Source organism: Ambystoma mexicanum, chromosome 11 (assembly GCF_040938575.1).
Source record: "Ambystoma mexicanum isolate Mex_15411 chromosome 11, UKY_AmexF1_1, whole genome shotgun sequence".
NCBI lineage: Eukaryota > Metazoa > Chordata > Amphibia > Caudata > Ambystomatidae > Ambystoma > Ambystoma mexicanum.
Window position 1 is genome coordinate 929,128,007 of NC_090934.1, and position 19,332 is coordinate 929,147,338.

Sequence of the window (19,332 nt, forward strand, 5' to 3'; positions counted from 1 at the left end):
AAGATCTCAGCGACGATCCGTCGGACAACTGTCCCGACTATATGGACACTGATGTGCACACTGCCAACGACAGTGAGTATGAGGTAGCGGAGCCGCCATCTGGTCGAAAGTCCATCTAAGAGGGTTGTGGTTGACCCAAAAGGTGGATTGAAGAAATGGAATGAGTAACTGTATGTTATGGTTTATGTGAGGGGGAGATGTAGAGTTCTGGTGTTTATTGGTTTTGATGGCCCCTTTCATGGTTATTATTTGCTTAGCGGGAAGAAATGGAATGAGTAACTGTATGTTATGGTTTATGTGAGGGGGAGATGTAGAGTTCTGGTGTTTATTGGTTTTGATGGCCCTTTTCATGTTTATTATTTGCTTAGCGGGAAACATGTCATGGGCGTTTCCTGCGGGAGAAGTTAGTTCAGGGATGGAAGTAAAGAGGTTGCCTCCACCCTGTAAGCTGCGTCTTATTCAATGCGCCTTTTGGATGACCGTAAGCCCCCGAGCAGGGTCCGTTAGACAGTACATTGTGATCACTTATGTTCTCATACTTTGCATTTCACTTGCTGAAAAGTGTTTCATGCTCTTAAATCAGTCACAGACTGAAACATATTTCATAACGTCCTGTGGTCACTTATATTATCGTAATGCTCTTTGCTTTTATGCAAATTGCGCATCCTACAGAAAGCCAACCAACTACACTTGATCCATACTTGCCAACATTCTGTGACCAAAAAGATGTAGGATTTTTCTTGTTTAAAAAATATTAGCATAACAATGACATTGCAGGGAATTACAAGACATACATTGTTGGCACCACTGCAGCATAGCTCTCAACTCACCCGCTTTTGGAGGGTGTCACCCGCCTTGCAAAGGGCTGACTCACCCACCAAGCCGTTCCAATATGGCCCCCTTGGTTGTTGTACTCCTGATTAACTTCGAGAAGTGGAGTCCTTTCTTTGTGTTGCCGCACAACCATAGACGCTTTAACAGAGTCCTTTCTTTGTGTTGCTGCGCAACCATAGACGCTTTGAGATTGTGCAGCAGCCATGGCTCCTCTGAATCGAGTGCTGGCCGAGTATGTTTGAATGCTGCAAGTGGAGTGAATAAACCCCTCCGTGTGTATAGGTGAGCACGCTATCAGCATTTCGCCTTTGGATGTGACTCTGTGCATGATATTGTCTCCATGTCGGGACACCTTTTGCATTATTTGGTGGTTGGGGTACTTTATTTTACACTTATTTTACACATGTTGTGTGGCTATCCATTTTCCGCGTTTCTTTTACGTTGTGGAGGTTGGACAGCATGGACGCTGAGTAGTTGTCTTTACACATTAGATAATGCATGGTCTCCTCACATGTGTGAAATATAAGCACCCCCTTCTGTTTGCCCTCTAGTGCATGTGGACGGCATGTTGTTAGCTGAGGTTTTGGTAATGCCAGATAAATGGTGTTTACTGTTATGTTCCCATTGCTTTCCAGATTGACTCTGTACTTTATTGCTTGATCGTATGGATGTTTCCATTTCAACTTGTTCATTACTGAATTGTGAATTGCAGTCTTGATCCCTACATTTGTGGAGGTAATTCACTTTGTTATTTGGAGCCTTGATTTTATGTGCAGTGGTATTGAAGCCAGTGTGATTTCTGGATATAACAGAGGATGTGGTCTCTGTGTATTGGTTTTGTCTTACTTAGGTGTGGCGATACTCTAGCGGACTGTGACGCTTTGTTGAAGTATTGATTTCTCATTTGGAGGGAAACCAGCAAATTTGTCATCCTGTGACGTGCTTTGAAGTTTCACCATTTAAAGGTAAATCTGCGGGTGCCCTTTGGGACCCTTGTGAGTGTGGCATAATCCCTGTGCCATGCCTCCATTTACATTTTGTAGTACTTCCTTCCCTCTTTGGAACTCATTAGGTTTCTCCTTTCCTTTATTTTTACAGGCTTGGAGGTTGTTTTCCTTTTACCCTCTTGGGTGCCTGAATCTACCCTTTCAACACGATGTGGAAGAGATTAGTGGATGCTTTTAAATTTATCCCCTGAAGAATGTTCGCCTGAACTGGGCAGTTAAGAACAGAAACATGTTGGGATGCTTGTTGTTTTAGTGACACATTGAGATTTTTTTTGTGTGTTATGTGATATCTTCTGTGTCGTATAAATAAGTTATCTGATGTTTTATATTTGTTTTATATTTGTTTTTTAATGTTTAGTACACTGTGTTAGGTGAGGGTAGTGTTTTTTGTTTAAATTCAGTTTGAATTATTTGAATAATAAACTTGTTATACATTTGTGTAAATCAGTTATAGCAGACGGTCCATTTTTTCAGGACTAGTGATGCTGGAAAACCTTATAGAGTTCCTGTGTGAGGGGGTTGGAGGCAAGTAAACAACACGTATCATCTTGCTCTTTATTGTATTACATATATCTATATCCCCGTTGGTGGAGTAGGATGTTTTCATGTTAATAGGGATTCTTTATACCTATTTAAACATATCACCCACCAAGCCTCCTGCACGCCCATTCATTCCAATGGGCATCTCACCCGCCAAAAACAAAATCGGGTGATTTCACCCGCCATTGCGAGACAAATGGTTGAGAGCTATGCTGGAGCGTTCTAAAATGCACAACCCATCAAACGGCACAACATGGAAAGATGCTCAAATGTTTCAAATGTATAATTGTAATTGGTAAGTTAACATCAAATTCAGGTACCTAAATTCACAGAAGGTAATCACAGAGTTGGTAGGCAACATTTGCCACTGATCCGTAGCTTAGCAGCATCCTGGGCAATACATATTTATTCCTGCAGTGCAGGTTGAACACTGAACAACAAACATGGAGACTGATACCCCCCCTCAGTCTGATATGCAGATGATGTGTGATGGTGGTACGCTCTGCCACTTGCCTTCACTGGTGGTTCACCTAAGGTCTGTCCCGGCAAGAGTGCAGGGCACAGTCATGTAGCTGTCAGGTCAGTGGATTGATCTGAGCCCATCATTCAAATGTATCACTCCCCACTGCACAGACAGATTAATTGCCTTACAGTCGGATAAATTACCTGCCACTGTAAAAAGCAGTAGGATCTGTCACCCAAATCTGTAGGACTGCTTAAAAATCAGATCAGTAGGGTTGGTAAGTATGTTGATCATTCTGTTCCATGATGGGCTGCGGTTCCGCCACTCACAGTGACCCGACCACATCACGCTCTGCCCCCCTCGCCACACACACGAAAGTTACGGGGTCCTCGGAGTAAATTTAGTGCACTTCCAGCAGGTAATGCAACTGCCACTTTTTTTTTTTTTATTATCAAAAAGCAGTATCTTCTTCTGCGCGTTTGGATTATAAACGTCCTCCCATTACAAGTATTCGAACCACGTGGTGCGTATTTTTAGATGTTAAGTGTGTGTTCCGCACAAAACAGCGGTTTACAGATTATTCCTTAACGACCACAGTGCTCCATCCTGTTCGAGACTATCTAATTGTTAGTTCTATTATGAGGAACCGCGTCTTTGCGTGATGACGTACCCTGCGCGCTCCTGGTCGAATACGCTGACAGCGGGAAGAAGCCGGATACCCAAACGGGAGGCAGATCCGAGAAAGTTGGTGGCTGCGGAATGAAGAAACAGGCGGTATCGGGCTCTACGATAGCCTCCGACCGGCTCATCGCGGCAAAACCCACCTGCCTGATAGTGGTTAGTGCCACCACTGAAGGTAAGTTCTTTAAGGTCACGTGATCATATTGCGCAGACCCGAGAACGGGGAGTAGAAGAGGGCGTGTGCAAAGTTATTATTGAAATAAAACGCCGCTGTCGCTTTTAGCCCATGTTATAGCCATACGCACCGAAGACTGACTCACTTAGAAGCTTCGCGTTTCGGAAGAGTAGCTAAAAGTTTACGTTTAGGGAGAATAATGGGTATCTCTATACAGTAACTACATATTTTCTGCATTGGGTATGTATGAAGGTGTGCTGTTGTGTCTGCTTTTGAAATAGTATGTGTTTCAATAATTGCCAGTTCAAGTTGAAAGGTGAAGTAACCACTACTACTGTGTATTTAATGAAATAGCACAGCGATTTTCATCAGCAATGCCGTACTTTAAATACATAGGTACGTAATTTCTTGCATTGTACCTTAAAACAAATGAGCAGTAAGTACATACATTCTCAATCTTTAATTCACACATTCGATGTATTTCTTACGCGCATTCTTGTAGTTTCAGGTGTTTGGAAGCTGCCATGCTTGGGATGTGAGAGTGAAATGTGTCACTGGGGAATGTTCTTTTTGCATCTGGATAAATGATGTAAGGAGTGAGATTTGCATCTGGGGCTGGCTAGGGCGTTGATGGCCAGTGTCTGTCTTGTGATACACACCATATCAAGAGCCGGGGCACCGGCTTATCAGGCACACGTACACAACAGTTATGGGAGAAACGGACACAGGAGACCATGGTCTTGATTATAGACAACCAGCTCGTGCTCTTCTCCGGCACGCAGTGCAATGCCGTCTTTATTTGACCCATGTGATGACATGGGCACCAGTCATCTAAAAGGCATAGCACCTATAGCATTCCTCCTTTACCATAACAAATATGAAACAAACACATTACAGTTGTAATGTAAGTCTTGTATTGTCACTGGCCAGGAGTGCATGCTGTTTGAATGTTGATGTATGCATGATAGGCAGCTCAGGAGAATGTTGAGTGGGTCTGTGAGTGAGTGTTCCATGAATGTCAGTTGGGGGCCTGAGCCGGGCGTGTAAGGATGGCTGGTGGGTCCATGTCCCCGTTTCGACCTGTATGTATCTACAGTGTCTACTGTGACTACCTTAACTGTACATATTGAGAGTAACTGGATCCTGTATAGATGTAAATATGTACAATAAAGCTTTCCTGGACTAAAGTACTTGGCTCCACAGCTGGTCTGTGTATGTGACATCAGAGCCCTACAATGAACATAACACCAGCTCGTGCTCTTTGTTATAGCACTCTTCTCGGCACGCAGCTCAAAGCCGTCTTTATTTGACCCATGTGATAACATGGGCACCAATCATCTTAGAAGCATAGCGCCTATATCATTCCACCTTTACCATAACAAACAAACGCATTAATACAAAAACATAATTGTAACTTGGTGTAGCTGGACCTTAAACACAAAACATAGTCTTTAATACACTGCACTCTTGAGAGTTCATTACATAGGCTTCCGTATGCCTTGGCGGACGTCTGGATGACCTCACCAGATATCTCCTCTGGTCTGGTGTGCGCTCCCTCAACCTTGGCGAGGCTCCAGATATCATTGGTGCACTTAGGTCCAGGCCACACGAGGTCACTTTGTCCCCTTCGGCATTACTACATGCCCCTTCACTGTCCAAGTCCATTCCAGAGCCTACAGCTCCTGCACCTGAGGAGTAGTTATCAACCACTTTTCTGAAGAAGCTGTTGTCATTGATCTGTTTCTGTTAACCACGGTAAATGGACCTGGTTCAAAAGGGAGACTCAATTTCGCTGTCGGCCGGCGTGTCTGCATGAGCATGGAAACGCTGATCTCGAAGTATTGTTCCCTCAGACTCTTGCACGCACTCTCTTTGCCCCTAGTGCATCTTCGGTCCTGCTGTACCGCGGCCTCAGCTATCCGGCCTGGTTCCATGGAGAAATGCTGAGGGATAATCCCTCGTGGACACCATCCAAACAATGCGGATGTGAGCGCCACCTTGGTCGATGAGTGGGGGGTTAGCCAGTATAACAAAAATTGGTATAGAACCGTATTCTTATTTGCGCCCTGACTGTGTGCAATGCAGAATATCTTGTTGAGGGTCCTTCTAAATTGTTGTGCGTCTCCATTTGCTCTTGCAGGACTTAATTAGTAATGATGCCAATGGCTTTGGATGGAGACCAGTGTTTGGGTCCCGGAGCGCTCAGGGACGTTAGACGTACAGGCATTTCATTCATCAAACTCTTTCTCACTACAGGGGTCTGTAGTTCAGGTGCAGTCTGTGAATACTTCGGCAGTAGTGTATGTGAACTGCCAAGGTGCTACTTGGTCACGTCAGCTGGAGTTGCTGGCATTCCTATTGGGCTGCTTGGCAGAGCACAACCTGCTGTCTCTGCAGGCAATTCACATCCGGTGGAGTGGACAACGTCCAAGCCGACAGTCTGAGCAGGGTGTTCCCTTTCTTCTGTTGAGTGTTGCGCAGGTCAGTGTTTTGCTTCATCTGCAGGAGGTTTGGTGTGCCAGTCTGGATCTGTTTGCCCCCCTCAGGATGCCCAGATCCCCCGGTCCTGCTGCAGGTTCCCTTCTCTGGGGGCTTCTGCTCGACCCGTTGTCACTCTGGGTTGGTTCCTGCCCTCTTCCCAGTACCCTCTCAGGAAGGTTATGAGGTCTCCGTCTCACGAATCCCGTGTTGGGGGGATTTGGACATTGAGAAGCAGTTATTACATAGGCAGGGGTTAACTCAGCAACCTGCTCTCGCAGTACAAAAGTCCAGTAGGCCTTCGACTTTGAAGGTTTATGATGAGCATTGGTGGAACTTTGCACTGTGGTGCACCAAGAAGTTTGTACAGCTGGTGGACTGCGCCGTGCAAATGAATATGAATTTCTTGCTAATAGGCGGGGATATGGGCCTAATAGTGTCCTCCCTATGGGCGGCTATTCAGGCTTTTTGGAGCCTTGGTTGAGTGCTGGCTGAGAGCTGATGGTCACTCGGCTATGGAAGAGTTTCCGTCTGACCAGGCCCATGTGTCTGCTGGGGTGCCTCCGTGGGATCTTCCTTTGTTGCGGGTGTTAAAGGACTCTCCATTTGAACCAGGGAAGCCAGCGGACATCAAGTTTCTCACTTGGAAAGCTGTGTTTCTGGTGGCTATTACCTCAACTTGCAGATTGGGAGAGATTTGGGCGCTGCTGTGTCCTGCTCTGGTCCTGTGGGTCCAGCCGGATGTGCTTATTTTCCGGAGTGATCTGGATTTCGTCAGATGGTTCTCTCTTAAGTTTCACCAGGCACAGGACACTGTGCTTCTGTCTTTTTGTCCCCATTTCCACTCCTTCGTAGGAGGTGCAGTGGCACAAGTTGGATGTCAAGAGGTCTGTCTTGACTTACTTGCACAGGATTGCTTCCATTAGACAGTTGGACAGTTTGTTTGTTATGTTTGGGGATGCAAAGCAAGGCAGGAGGGCAACCTTCCATGCAATTAGCCAGTGGATTTGTCAGGAGATTGCTTTGCCTATTCAGTGGCGGCTGTTTCTTTGCCGTCTTTTATTCAGGGTTGCTCGACTAGAGGCATGGCAGTGTCCTGAGCTGAGGCGCAGGATTGCCTATCCAAGACATTTGCAGGGTGGTGATCTGGGCCAACCCAAATATTTTAACCAGACACTATTGCCTCAACTTGCATAAGCGGGGGGTTGAATTCCTTTGGTAGGTGGTGTTGAGTGATGGTACACATGTTCACGGGTGATTTGTTTTGTGGTCTGGTAATACATTACTGATGGGGAGTTGGAATTGCTTCTCCTGCCCTGGTGTGGAGTGTAAAACAACCATAATGTGTAAGGTGGTATTGAATGAACATGTAGATAGTTGGGAAGGTTATGATCTCAGAGGAGAGGGGTGGGGCATGCATGGTGAATTGAAAAGATGCAATGTATTCCTGAAGTGAATGTTGGGACCTCACAAATGTGTTCTTTGACGAGGAAGAGTAAGACTACGAGTAAATAAGAATACCATTAAGTACAGGGTTCAGTACCATATGGTGGCAGTTGGGGGAGGGGTAGGGGGGCGGACTTTGGACATGCCACCAAGTGGGTGAGCATCCACTGTGGTGCATGCCTTAAGAGTGCTGTTGAGCGCAAATTACTTTGCACCAGCCTGACGTCAGCACGGGTTGCAGTGCGGTCATGTCGACGGCGATTTCCCACGTTTTGAAAGAGTGAGTTGAACACCCTACTGTGAGCCGTCACGCCACCTCTTACCATGAACATGGACACATTGCCTGTACAAGCTTGCTCATCATTTAATTGGCTGACTGCACCAGCCAGGAGCCAATAGGGGTAATTGGGATGCATTATTTTGAAGTCCACATAGATGCTTTGGGATCACATGATGAAAGAAGGAAAACGGTCTTTCTAAGATTTTCAGCATGGCCATCCGTGAGGGTAATCATTTACCAAACGCCGGAAGATACCACACCCACATTTGACTCTACACCACACAAGAATGTAGATAATGAAGACCTGTATTTCACACAGCCAGGCAACAAAAAAAAACGGAAACCATTCATAATTCTGTAGAGCGTGATTTCCATCTCCACACGAACGATGAAACCTTGAAATCGCGAGTGATCGGTGCAAATCTTCTAGATTAATAAAAACACTGCTGCAAAAGTCGTACACACTGGATGGCATTCTATCCTTGGTGTACACCACCATAGTTATCAGCTTGCAGATCAATATCATGAGTAAAAACATTTAAGCGTGCCAAAACCAGCCCGGCTCACAACAGCAGAATTGGACATTCTCCCCTCTGGATCACAGACACCCCTAAATTGCAGAGTCATGTTTGTTGTGACCCGCTGGTATAAAACTGCAGGAATCCAAATGCACTTCATTAAGACTAAAGCTAGCAGTGTGTCATGGTCATGAAGTCAGGGGCACATGCATGCAGGGGTCGCATGCACAGGAGATCTGGATGGACACTGTCCTGGCTCATGAACAAAAGTAAACAAGACCATCCATTTAACACCAAAAAGCTTTTATTATGGACACAGCACTTCAGATGCATTAACCTTGAATATTCCATCCATTAAGCAGGATGCATTAACCTTGAACATTCCATCCATTAAGCAGTCCCAAGTGTATTCTTGGGTGTGGTTGCTAATGGATTGCCTTCACACATGCTCACTCTCTAGGAGTGGCAGGGTTTGGCTGGTAAGCCGGCCCTAATGGGCGTGCCCACGATCTCAGCTATATAAGCTGCCCCGATCCTCAAGACAGAAACTTCGCGTTATTCTGCACTTGCAAGCAGCTTACCGCTCAGCGTCGCCTGAAGTCAGACTTACCTTTGAAGATCCTGCTTTCTGCCAGCATACTTACCAACTGGGGGAAGCTGTTCTTACCTGCACATCTCTTTGGTGAACCAAGTATTCATCTTTACACTTTCCGGAACGCCAAAATCTTCTTCTTGGTACCGCAGCAGGACACGCTCCATTGTCGACAGCAGTGCCTGCAAGGAAAAAACGGTCAGTTTAAGGTTGCGCTTTGCCATACTTCGCGCTTTTCCTTAAACCATCACTTACCTGCTGTCGAACATTGCGGTAGCATCCATCTTCTATCCGGCCGCATCTCGCGTCTCGCAGCTTCATTAAGGCCGCATTTCCATCTACGGGAAGAAAACAGAAGAGAGACATTATTGCGGGCATAAATAGGAGCAACATATAAAGACATTAAACAAAACGAACAGCATCACAAGAGCTCAAGAAAGACATACCAATCATAAGGAGAAGCACAGCTGGACTAGACTAATCTTTATCAGGGATCAGTGAAGGAACTGGATCCCATTCGACGCGCCCCTGCCAGAAGTAGCAGGACAAAGAGCTTATCTTCCATAATTCACAGGTGAGCTTTATGGGGCGGCGTATGCTCACAGAAACCGTACTTTGGGGTGAAGGGTTCGAAAGGTACAACAATCACAGATTGGTGCCATCACACACTGTTATCTCCACGCAGGAGCAGTATCACCACGTACCACCGCTCACATCTTTTCTACTGAGGGATAGGACTGAAGGGGGTGATTCAAGTTCAGGGATGGCTGCAACTGTGCCCCAACGCCTCCACAGAGACCAGGTGAGCGTAACACAGTGGTTGCATCCTCACTTTCCGAACTGCAATCCAAGTGGGACTTGTATACATACTGTATAAATGATGGCACATTTGTGTATCAATATGACAATGAAGATTGATAAATGTTCCTATCACTATTCCTAGCCAGAGCAAAACTAATGAATTGCCAAGTCAAACTGCACATTCATGAGAAAGTAGACATCTGACAGCACAGCACTACAGGGCCACCACCTTCAATATCCAACTCAATGCTGAAGAAGAACTACAATTATTGCTGAAGCAGGCCATTGTTGAAACAAAGGTGCTCACGCTGGAGGTATCCACAAAAGACTGCATGTATTAAAAAAGGGTCACACAAGCACTTCAGACTCTGTTTGGACATGAGTCCTTATCCAAGCTTCAGAAAGAGAGAGGCACAAAACCCTGAGAATCACAGCCATGATAAACCTACTAAATAGCGCCACAATATTCTCAAATCTAGATCTGAGCGAAGGATATCATCAGCTCAAGCTAAGCCCATAATCCAGATACCTCACAACATTCACAAGGCAGCTGAGTCTATTTCACTACTATTGTCTCAATTTTGGAACCTCATTGACTGCCAAGATTTTCCAAGACGAGATTCACAAAGTCATCTGCCATATTTCAAATTCCATTAACTACAGTGATTATATCTATATAGTTGGGACAAAGGCACAGAACACCCGAGACAAGGCTCTCCATTTGGTAACGTTGCGCAGGCAGCAAGGCTTACGTTTTCAGGAGGTTATTCAGGCAGGTTCTTTAGTACAGTGAATCTCCAAGCCCCACAAAGGAATGTCCACACGCTATGTTAGGTGATAACACTGCTTCCTTATATAAAGTTAAGGTTGTTACCAACATATACATATCAATAATACACTTTGTACTTTGGCAATACTATACAAAGAAGGACAGATATATGCACTCTATGCAGTACCACACAATACTTAAATTCAGTAATAAATCCAACCGCAGACAGTTTCAAATGACATGTAAATTATTAAGTGAGGTGTAACAGCATAGATTAGTGAAGAATAGCAGGTTATTTATGAACAGTGGCAGAATGCTTTCTTGAGACTAGATAAATAATTCTGTGTGAGGGTCCCCCAACTTGGGAAACCTGTAATGGAAAAGTTAGGGAGTAACATATCTTGTCTTTTACAGCCCAGTCCAATCATTTTTATTAACCCTCTACTTTCTTCCTAAAGGTTCTACCACCCCAAAGTACCAGAGAGGCCACAGGAGAACAGGATCGAAGACAAATCTAGCACCCCTGGACGAGGCCTGAGGCTAAAAGATGCTCTTCCTCGTCACAGTACCTTTGGTGCCTTGGCAGGCAAAGTGGCAGAGTTTCTCGGTTTCACTTGATGCTTTGATGCGAGGATGGACCCCCATTGGAAGAAGGAGCCACTGGAATGCTGAGTCCAAGAAGAAAAATGGAACCAAAGTGCATCAGTTTGGCTCTTTGCAGTGCACTCAGTTGGTCGATGATTTCTCCGTCTGTAGAAGTCCTGGGAAGATGAAACTTGCTGTGGGCTCCTCAAAGGCTTGGCAGATGAGAGTAAGAACCTTGGAGACCTTCGATGGCGTCTGGCTGCAACGGGTGCATAGTTCACTTTTGGTGTTGGGATTAAGAGGTTTTCCAACTTTCGGTTCTTCGGCGCTGTAGCCGCAGCACGGACCTCTGGGCTGCTTCTGGCTGTCCCTTAAAGTATTCTTCAGCAGTTTGCCACGTTTGCTGCTCTGGGTGTCAAGCAGCACTATGCAAGGGTACCCCCTCTTATGGGCGGTAGATAGCAACAGGTTTCCAGCGGTCACAAATGCTCCTCCGGACACTGGGCGACACCAATGGACTTCTTTGACAAGAGATGTCCAGGCACTCCTCTTCGGGACTCGCGAAGACCCCTTCTACGGATGGCAAGCACTCAGGACTGGCCTCCAGGGTATTTCGGATAAAGAGCAGCAGGTTGCACGATGGTCCCTGGTAGCTTGAGAAGAGGTTTCCTAAACAGCTCCTCTCTGGATCAGTCCTTGTAAGAACACAGCAGCTTTTGGATTACATGATGAAATTGCAGCAGAAGACCTCTCCTCCAGCTGGGCTTCAAGGAACAGTTTCTTCTTGCTTCGAATTCAGCTACTGAACACATTGGTAAGTGCAGGGACACTAGTTATACACATTTGTTCCCCATTCCCTCAGGCTCAGCCAACCAATTGCGCAGAAGGGCAGGCATGCAGCCAATCAGGCCATTCACTTCACCCAGACACCCATAATAAAGAATGTGGATTGGGGTAAGCACCCAGCCTTTCAGCACACTACACTGCATTCATGTCCGTTTCAGTCAGGGCTGTCTCAGTCATTGTGTTAAACACAGAAACCAGACACCCATAACACAGAATGTGACTTCACTTTAGACTCCATTCACACAGGTCCACCTCAAGGGTGTACACACAACACACAGCCCCTGGGAAGGCTCCAGCCAGTCTGACGGGAGGCCGCCCCAGAGCCATATATGGCATTTCCATCCAACAGCCAGTCGGAGGGAAGGGACAGAGTCAGGGCTTCCCAGGACTTAGGGAAACAAAGTAAAAGGTAACAGAAACCAAGAGGCCACAGTTGCCATCTTGCCTTTCTTCAGGGATCCATTTATTCCTATGGCAGGGCCTGGGTGTCCCAAAAAATAGACGACACTCGGGGCCACTGCTAAGTCAACATGTAACTGCCACCAGCCCATACCCTGCTCTGTGGGCAAAACATAAGGTACCGAGAAACACACTTTAGGGGTACAAGGGTACACTCCCACCCATGGGTGCCATAAGGGTATCCCATGGGTGTTGTTGAACAAAAAGAAAACATGAAGAGCTGCACTGCCAGAGGTCCACGCTGGACCTCGGAGGCAGACAACATAGAGAAAACACATACAGATAAGTGGTAGGACAAGGACTAGGCGGCCCTGTCCCTCCATAAGGCATTTCCAGCATCACAAACACGATACTACGTTACATAGGGTGTGTATGGCATTGTAAAATGCAAATTGAACTAAATCGTGAAAATTGTGAATTTAATATGCATATTTTTATGGACACATTGTCAAGCAAGGGCATAGAACTCGACCTAGAGTAAATACCAGCACTGACCAATGCACCACAGCCATCCAACTTATCTAATCTTTGTTCGTTTCTCGGACTGGCCAGCATTGGCACACAATACATCCAAGAATATGCATGAATTGGTGAACCTCTGTCTGCTTATTAAGCTGGATCAAGAGTTTAAACGTTCAGAGGTGTCAAACCGTGTTTGAGATATGCCACTTTATTGTGAAATCTGTCTGCATGTATTATTTTGTCCTCATCTATCAATGAAATGGACAGTGAGTGCTAGCACAGTAGGTGCAGGTGGAATACTGGTGCAATACACACCAGACTCCTCACTGAGGAGCATAGTGGCATATGCTAGCAAGGTCTTGCGCCAGCCAAACAGGCATACTCTGAAGTGGCGAGGATAAGTCTGGCTGTTGTAGGTTCTGCGAACATTTCTATCTTTTCCTTTACGCCAAGGCATTTAGGATCATAGCGGCTCATCAGGCCTTAAAGGGAAAGTGTGCTCAACAATTGTATTGTTTTAAATGATGGGCAATAATCAAAAACATATAATAAACATCTTTTTAAAGAAAGTTCCTATGTAAAATATTGAGCAAATAAGACTCAAACCCTAAAATGTCAAGCACTAGGAGGCATCCATTTTCTGAAATGGATGAGCCTCTTGTGCTTGTGTTAATCTCTGCCCTCGCGGCAATAGTGAAGCAAAAGCCACCTACTGGTAGCTTTTTATTACAGGAGCTTTCGCTTCATTATTGCCGGAGAGCAGAGAATGCAGGCAGGAACGCTGCTGTCGGTAAGTGCTTATTTTTTTCTTTTTCTTAGAAAAGCACAGCAATTATAAATACAACCCGGTTGTATTTATAATTGCTGTGGTTCTTTCTGGGTTTCCCGGGCTCATCCGGCTTGGCGAGCTCGGGAAACTTAAAAAGAAAACCACAGAAATTATAAATACAACCGTGTTGTATTTATAACTGCAGCAGCTTTCGCTTTGAGTCTCCCGGGCTCCCCCCGACACGGGGGAGACCAGGAGACTGAAAGCCAAAGCCACTGCAATCATAAATACAGCGCGGTTGTATTAATAAATGCTGTAGTTTTTCTTTTCACGGACTTAAAAATAAAACCATGGCAATTATAAATAAAACTGGGCTGTATTTATGAGTACGCTGGCTTGCGCTTTGAGTCTCACAGGCTCCCCCAGGCCGGGAGACTCAAAGCGAAAGCCGCTGCAATCATAAATACAACCGCGTTGTATTTCTGATTTCCGTAGTTTTCTAACCACAGCAATCATATTTATAATTGCTTTGCCTTTTCTTGTATGCACGTCCAGGCAATTATGAATACTTTGCCGGCAGAGTATTCATAATTGTTGCAACTTTCTTTTCTAGTTTAGAATGTCACTGCAATTATGAAAACGCCGGCGAAGTATTTATAATTGCTTTGCCTTTCATTTTATGTTTTCTGTGCTTCACTGGCCTTGGGAAACACAGAACACGTAAAATGAAAGTGAAGGCAGCCTCTCCATTTTAAGCTCTGCTCTGGCTGCAGTAAGCGAAAGCTCCCAGTAGGGGGCTTTGGCTGCTTGAATATTGCCGCCAGAGCAGAGCTTAACATACACAGAGGGGGCTGTTTCAAATCACAAAATGGATGCCTCCAAGTAAACCCATTGAGCCTCATTTGCTCAAAACTTTCCATAGGAACTTTCTTAAAAAATATGTTTTATATATATTTTTGATTATTGCCCTTCTTTTGGAACAATAACATTTTTGAGCACACTCCCTCTTTAACCACAATATATGGAAAGCCCACTATGAGTATGCCTCTATAAATCGCTTGGTGGGTTCTATGACTGCAAGACTATCAGTTTGAAATACAACAAAAGCCATAGAAAGATGACAATCCAGCAGATTTTCTATAGCACCATCCACTCCCATGAAAACCAGCCCTTACATCGATCTTGGATCACTGTGTTTAATTTAGTAATGCACTATGCAAGGCCCAGTCTGTTACCCCTGGATTTGATCCAAAGTGAATACTAAGGGGACCCAAATTTGACCATAGTCTGCCTGTTTCAAATCACGCAAAAGGAAACCTGCAAAAGGCATGGCCGCTTCCAGCACAGGTGTGGACCTGCAAGAAAACTTGGATGTTGGTGAAAGATGAATTGTACAAAACTGAGTCCAACATGCTATTGAAGAATAGCAAACTAGTCATTCCTGCTTTACTATGACAAATGGTTAATGATTTGGCCCCTGAAGGCATCATATCAACCTACAGGAAGTTGAGGCAAAAGTTATGGTTGTCAAAAATAGACCAGCACCTGGAAATACAATCATGCCTGATATGTGAAAGCCTACAACCACACGCATTCCTGTATCCAGTTGCCATGACGCCCCTACCATAAGCCACCTGGGAAGAAGTAGCTGTTGACTTACTTTGGACCAATACAGTCTGGTTCAACCTTACTGTTAGTATTAGATCAGTACCTGCGGTATCCTGACCTAGAAGTCATATCATCATCCGCTGTATGAGCCATAATACCAGCACCAGAGAGAGTATCCACTGCATATAGCATTCCAAAAGTTGCAAAGTCTGACAATGGACCACTGTTTACAAGTTGTGATTTCCACATGGTTGCTGAATACCTGGGGTTTCATCATCTGTGGGTCACATCGTTATGGCCCCATGCCAACAGAATTATTGAACGTTTTATGGGGAGCACAGTACAAATCAGCTACATCACCAACAAACCTGTAGAGCATGCTCTGTGTCTGCTGTTGTGGGACTATATGAATACCCAAGACAGCACCACAGATCAGTGCCCCACAAAGTGATGTGATGTTTGGCTGGAAAATAAATACAGTGGTATCATGTAACTCGTCTATCGGAGAGGAGCAGCAATTACAGCATAACGACTTTCAAAGGAAAGAAAAGATGTATGCATACACAAAAATTAGTGCAAAAGAGTCACAAATAACAGAAGGTGACTGTGCTGGTGAGTGAATAGGCAATTTCAAAGGAGAAGCCACCCTTTGACTCTGAACCACCCACTATGACCAGGAGACACATTCACACGATTATGGCTGAAAATGAAGACCAGACTATCACCAAAAATGCTACATTTTTCAGTAAGGTGGAGAGATTGAAGTGAAGGCTAGAGGTGACGACCAAACAGATGCACTTTATGCTGGGGGCAGTGAAGGAAAAACAGTATATACCAGATCACATTCTATCTCAGATTTCCTTATAGAATAGCCATAGCTGGGCACTCGCATTGTTTTTTTTCCCTTTAATTTCAGCAATTTGTGCCACTCTCATGGACCCTCAAAGTAGGTAACATTTCCTCCCCAGTCCAAGAGAAAATTATTTTTCTGGTTTGTAAACTTGCAGGATGTTGTTTCATGAGAGCTGTGGAACAAACCCAGCTATTTGTCATATGTGTATACGTTGTAATAAGCTGCACACTTTGTGACATGTAATACCAATAATTCCCTTGCATAACACCTCTGCTCAATGAACCTGGGCAATAGCAATTAATTCCTATTAAATCTTTCACTCAGTGGCACCTATGCTACTGAAAAAATGCAAAGGTTACTAGGAATGAGGGTTGTCTATTGACAGCAGTAAGTCAATTAATTATAATTGTTTTTTATAATGCGCTTAGTACCAAAGAGGTTTCTTATTGCAGACCCGGGATCCGAACCTGTGTTGCTCTGAGTCGTCTTGCTTCCAAAACAAGCTTGTTGCCACTGAGCTATACTACCCGGGCCAAGTATACTTTGCAGGTGCTTCTGCCCCAAACATATAGACCTTTAAGATGTATTGGACTGTTAGCATATATTGGTAAATGTATACTTGCACCTGGTTTAGAGATCTGTGTTTCTACTGTAATCCCACATTTCAATTGTGTTTATTTAGCTCAGTGGGATAAGATGTCTTCTACAGAAAGGGTTGTATTCCCATGTACTGTCATCTTCTGCCAAGGTTCAGCTTTGCATGTACTGCTATAATTTGCAATAAAATGTTCATAGGCCTGCATTCAGCCTCACATGCCCATGCTCGGTACCATAATCCTAGTTTCAACAACCATTGTATACCTAGGTATTTCCTTTTATGCCCATCTACTGTCAGTGTATGTTTTGTTCAGTCTATGTGATCAATGCGCTGGCCGTAACTACGCCGATGAAAATGGTGATGCCAATTACGGCGCAGCGCTGTGATCCGATAGATCACTTGGTCCGCGACCCCCGGCCCGCTTTCCCCTGCCCGACTGTCCCCCCACCCCAAATAACTTACAGCGGCACACTTCTATGTGCGCCGCCGACTCCCAGCTATCCATGTGGCGTCGGTTCCTCACACGGGGTTCGGAGCTGACGCTGGAGGGTGCTTTTCTTGTTTCCCGCTTACCACAATGGTAAGCAGGGAACACCCCCGCAACCCCTGACACCTGTTACTGTGCCTAAGGAAAGCGGGGTACACCCCCGCTCTGCTTGGGCGCAGCAGTGGGAGTCAGTAAAACGAAATGCACTAGTCGCCATAACTGTGTAGTTGCAGTGGTGCATTTCCTCTGTTGTTTAATCCAATTTGGTAAGCTCCCCATTACAATAAACATTATCATGTACCACTGTTTTTTTTTCAATTCTCTCAGGTTCAGACTAACCGTTGTAACCTAAAGTGCCTGCACTCTGCCTTATATACCATGGACAGTTTCAAATGTTTAGGTTTAATTCACATGCACCTATGCAGTGTCACATGCATAGGCAAAGTTTCTTATGCCAATGGTGGCAAATTTACCTTTTTGTACTCCATGTGCCTCAATCGCATAGAGAACTGTCAGAACCACAGTTCACATCAGGTAGTGCAATTGATTGTGAATGCATCACATGTTCTATACCTGGTTCTCGCTTTAGTCCCTCTGGTCACTCTCTGTTTACTAATTATTGGCATCCCTCACACTTATTGGGGAGTCTGTAATATCAAGATTATCAATCCCTTCAAGTTTCTCCCTTGTCTGGTCAGCACACTACCTAATTTGGTTTGCTTGTAAGGTATTACTAAGACTGCATCTCCCATCGAGCATCACACTTCTCTGGTTAGCACACCACTTCACTTGGCTTACCCATTAGGGAGCTTCAGGACCACACCTCCCATCAAGCTGTGCATTTGTTAGACCTGCACAACATTACACTTGGTTTACTCGCTGAAGAATGTCAAGAATACAACTTCTTCGCAAACCACTTCATTTGACTTGGCTCAGTGGTCTTCAACCTGCAGCTCTCCAGATGTTTTGGTCTGTGACTCCCATGATCCCTCACCATTGACTCAGCTGTATAGGACTGGTGGGATTATCTGAAGAGCCAAAGGTTTCAGACCCCTGATTTAGATTGTCAAGAAGTATCGGGACCTTATTTACCATTGTGCTACTTCATTTAACTTGTTCTGGAGTTTCAGACTACAGCTCCTTTCAAGCAGGTCGCTTATCTTGTCAGGTTACCCAATTGCCATGTGGCTTGAACCTAGCTGTTTTCTCCTTGCGGGCCCCTTGCATGTGGTAGGTCTGTTGGGCACACACATAGGCTCTTCCTGTTTCTCTAGGATGCAGTTTAGGTATTTGGATTTCCTTAATCATATTGACTTTTAGATATGCAGCATTTAGTCCATACTTTTCATCTACTCCCTTCTCACAGCATGCCAGGTTAATGCCTCCCCACTTGTAGGGCTTCTCCCATCTGGACTTCCAACCACTCACTTGCCTACTCACCGTTTAACTCTGCGTCCTTCGGCTCCGATTTCTTCTCACTTGACACAGCTTAGTTCAGCAGTTTATTCACATGACTAGCATCTCTCTCTACCCGGTTCTGTGTCTCACAGCTTGCCTTCTGCACGGTTCTACACTCTTTGGTGAGGCTTCCTGTCAGATCCCACTCCTCTCCATTTTTTGGAGCCTTATGTCACACTTGGGCTTTGTCCTCTATTCTGGTGAGTGGTGGTATTCCTGATACACCAGCACTTCCTCACAGTGCCGACGGCTGCTGTGTTTACACACTCTATACAGTTTCACTTGCTAGAAATAGCTTCAAATGCCCAGGTATTGTCCAGTTAATCATACCTTGATATGCCAGCTTCTACATTATCCCCAGATGTGTGCCTGGCCAGTTTCCACAATGCCATGCTAGGTACAGCAAAGGCAGCAGCAGTGCAACCTTTCCTCAAGTTCACATTATGGGCAGCAGTTTTACACATCCCTTTACAAAACAGTTCTCATTAGTGCTGCCATCAGTCACAGTATAGGGAATCGGCAACAATTGCAGCGTTTGTTCTACAGCAAAGGCAGTAGCAGCACAAGCTTCACTCATTCTGAGTGCTGTGGGTCAGGGGGACAGCCTATTGATGACATAGTGG

At 45.1% G+C, this 19,332-nt stretch overlaps 1 protein-coding gene and 1 long non-coding RNA gene across 4 annotated transcripts in view; both read left to right on the plus strand.

Moving 5' to 3' along the window:
- Window positions 1–895: 895 nt before the first annotated feature.
- Window positions 896–2,387, plus strand: LOC138503930 (uncharacterized). Of its 2 annotated transcripts, XR_011279731.1 has the most exons (4): window positions 896–1,116; window positions 1,470–1,569; window positions 1,685–1,799; window positions 1,933–2,387. It is a non-coding gene; the product is annotated as an uncharacterized lncRNA (long non-coding RNA). The 2 variants fall into 2 exon arrangements; XR_011279732.1 differs by lacking the exon at window positions 1,470–1,569.
- A 1,034-nt stretch (window positions 2,388–3,421) lies between these two features.
- Window positions 3,422–19,332, plus strand: part of GATD1 (glutamine amidotransferase class 1 domain containing 1) — a 160,564-nt gene continuing 144,653 nt past the window's right edge. The window contains exon 1 of one of the 2 annotated variants that reach the window (XM_069624035.1): window positions 3,422–3,700. In XM_069624035.1, coding sequence (XP_069480136.1) covers window positions 3,604–3,700 — 97 coding nt within the window. In that variant the 5' untranslated portion in view covers window positions 3,422–3,603. The remainder of the gene's footprint in view (window positions 3,701–19,332) is intronic. The other variant, XM_069624036.1, reaches the window with a different exon arrangement.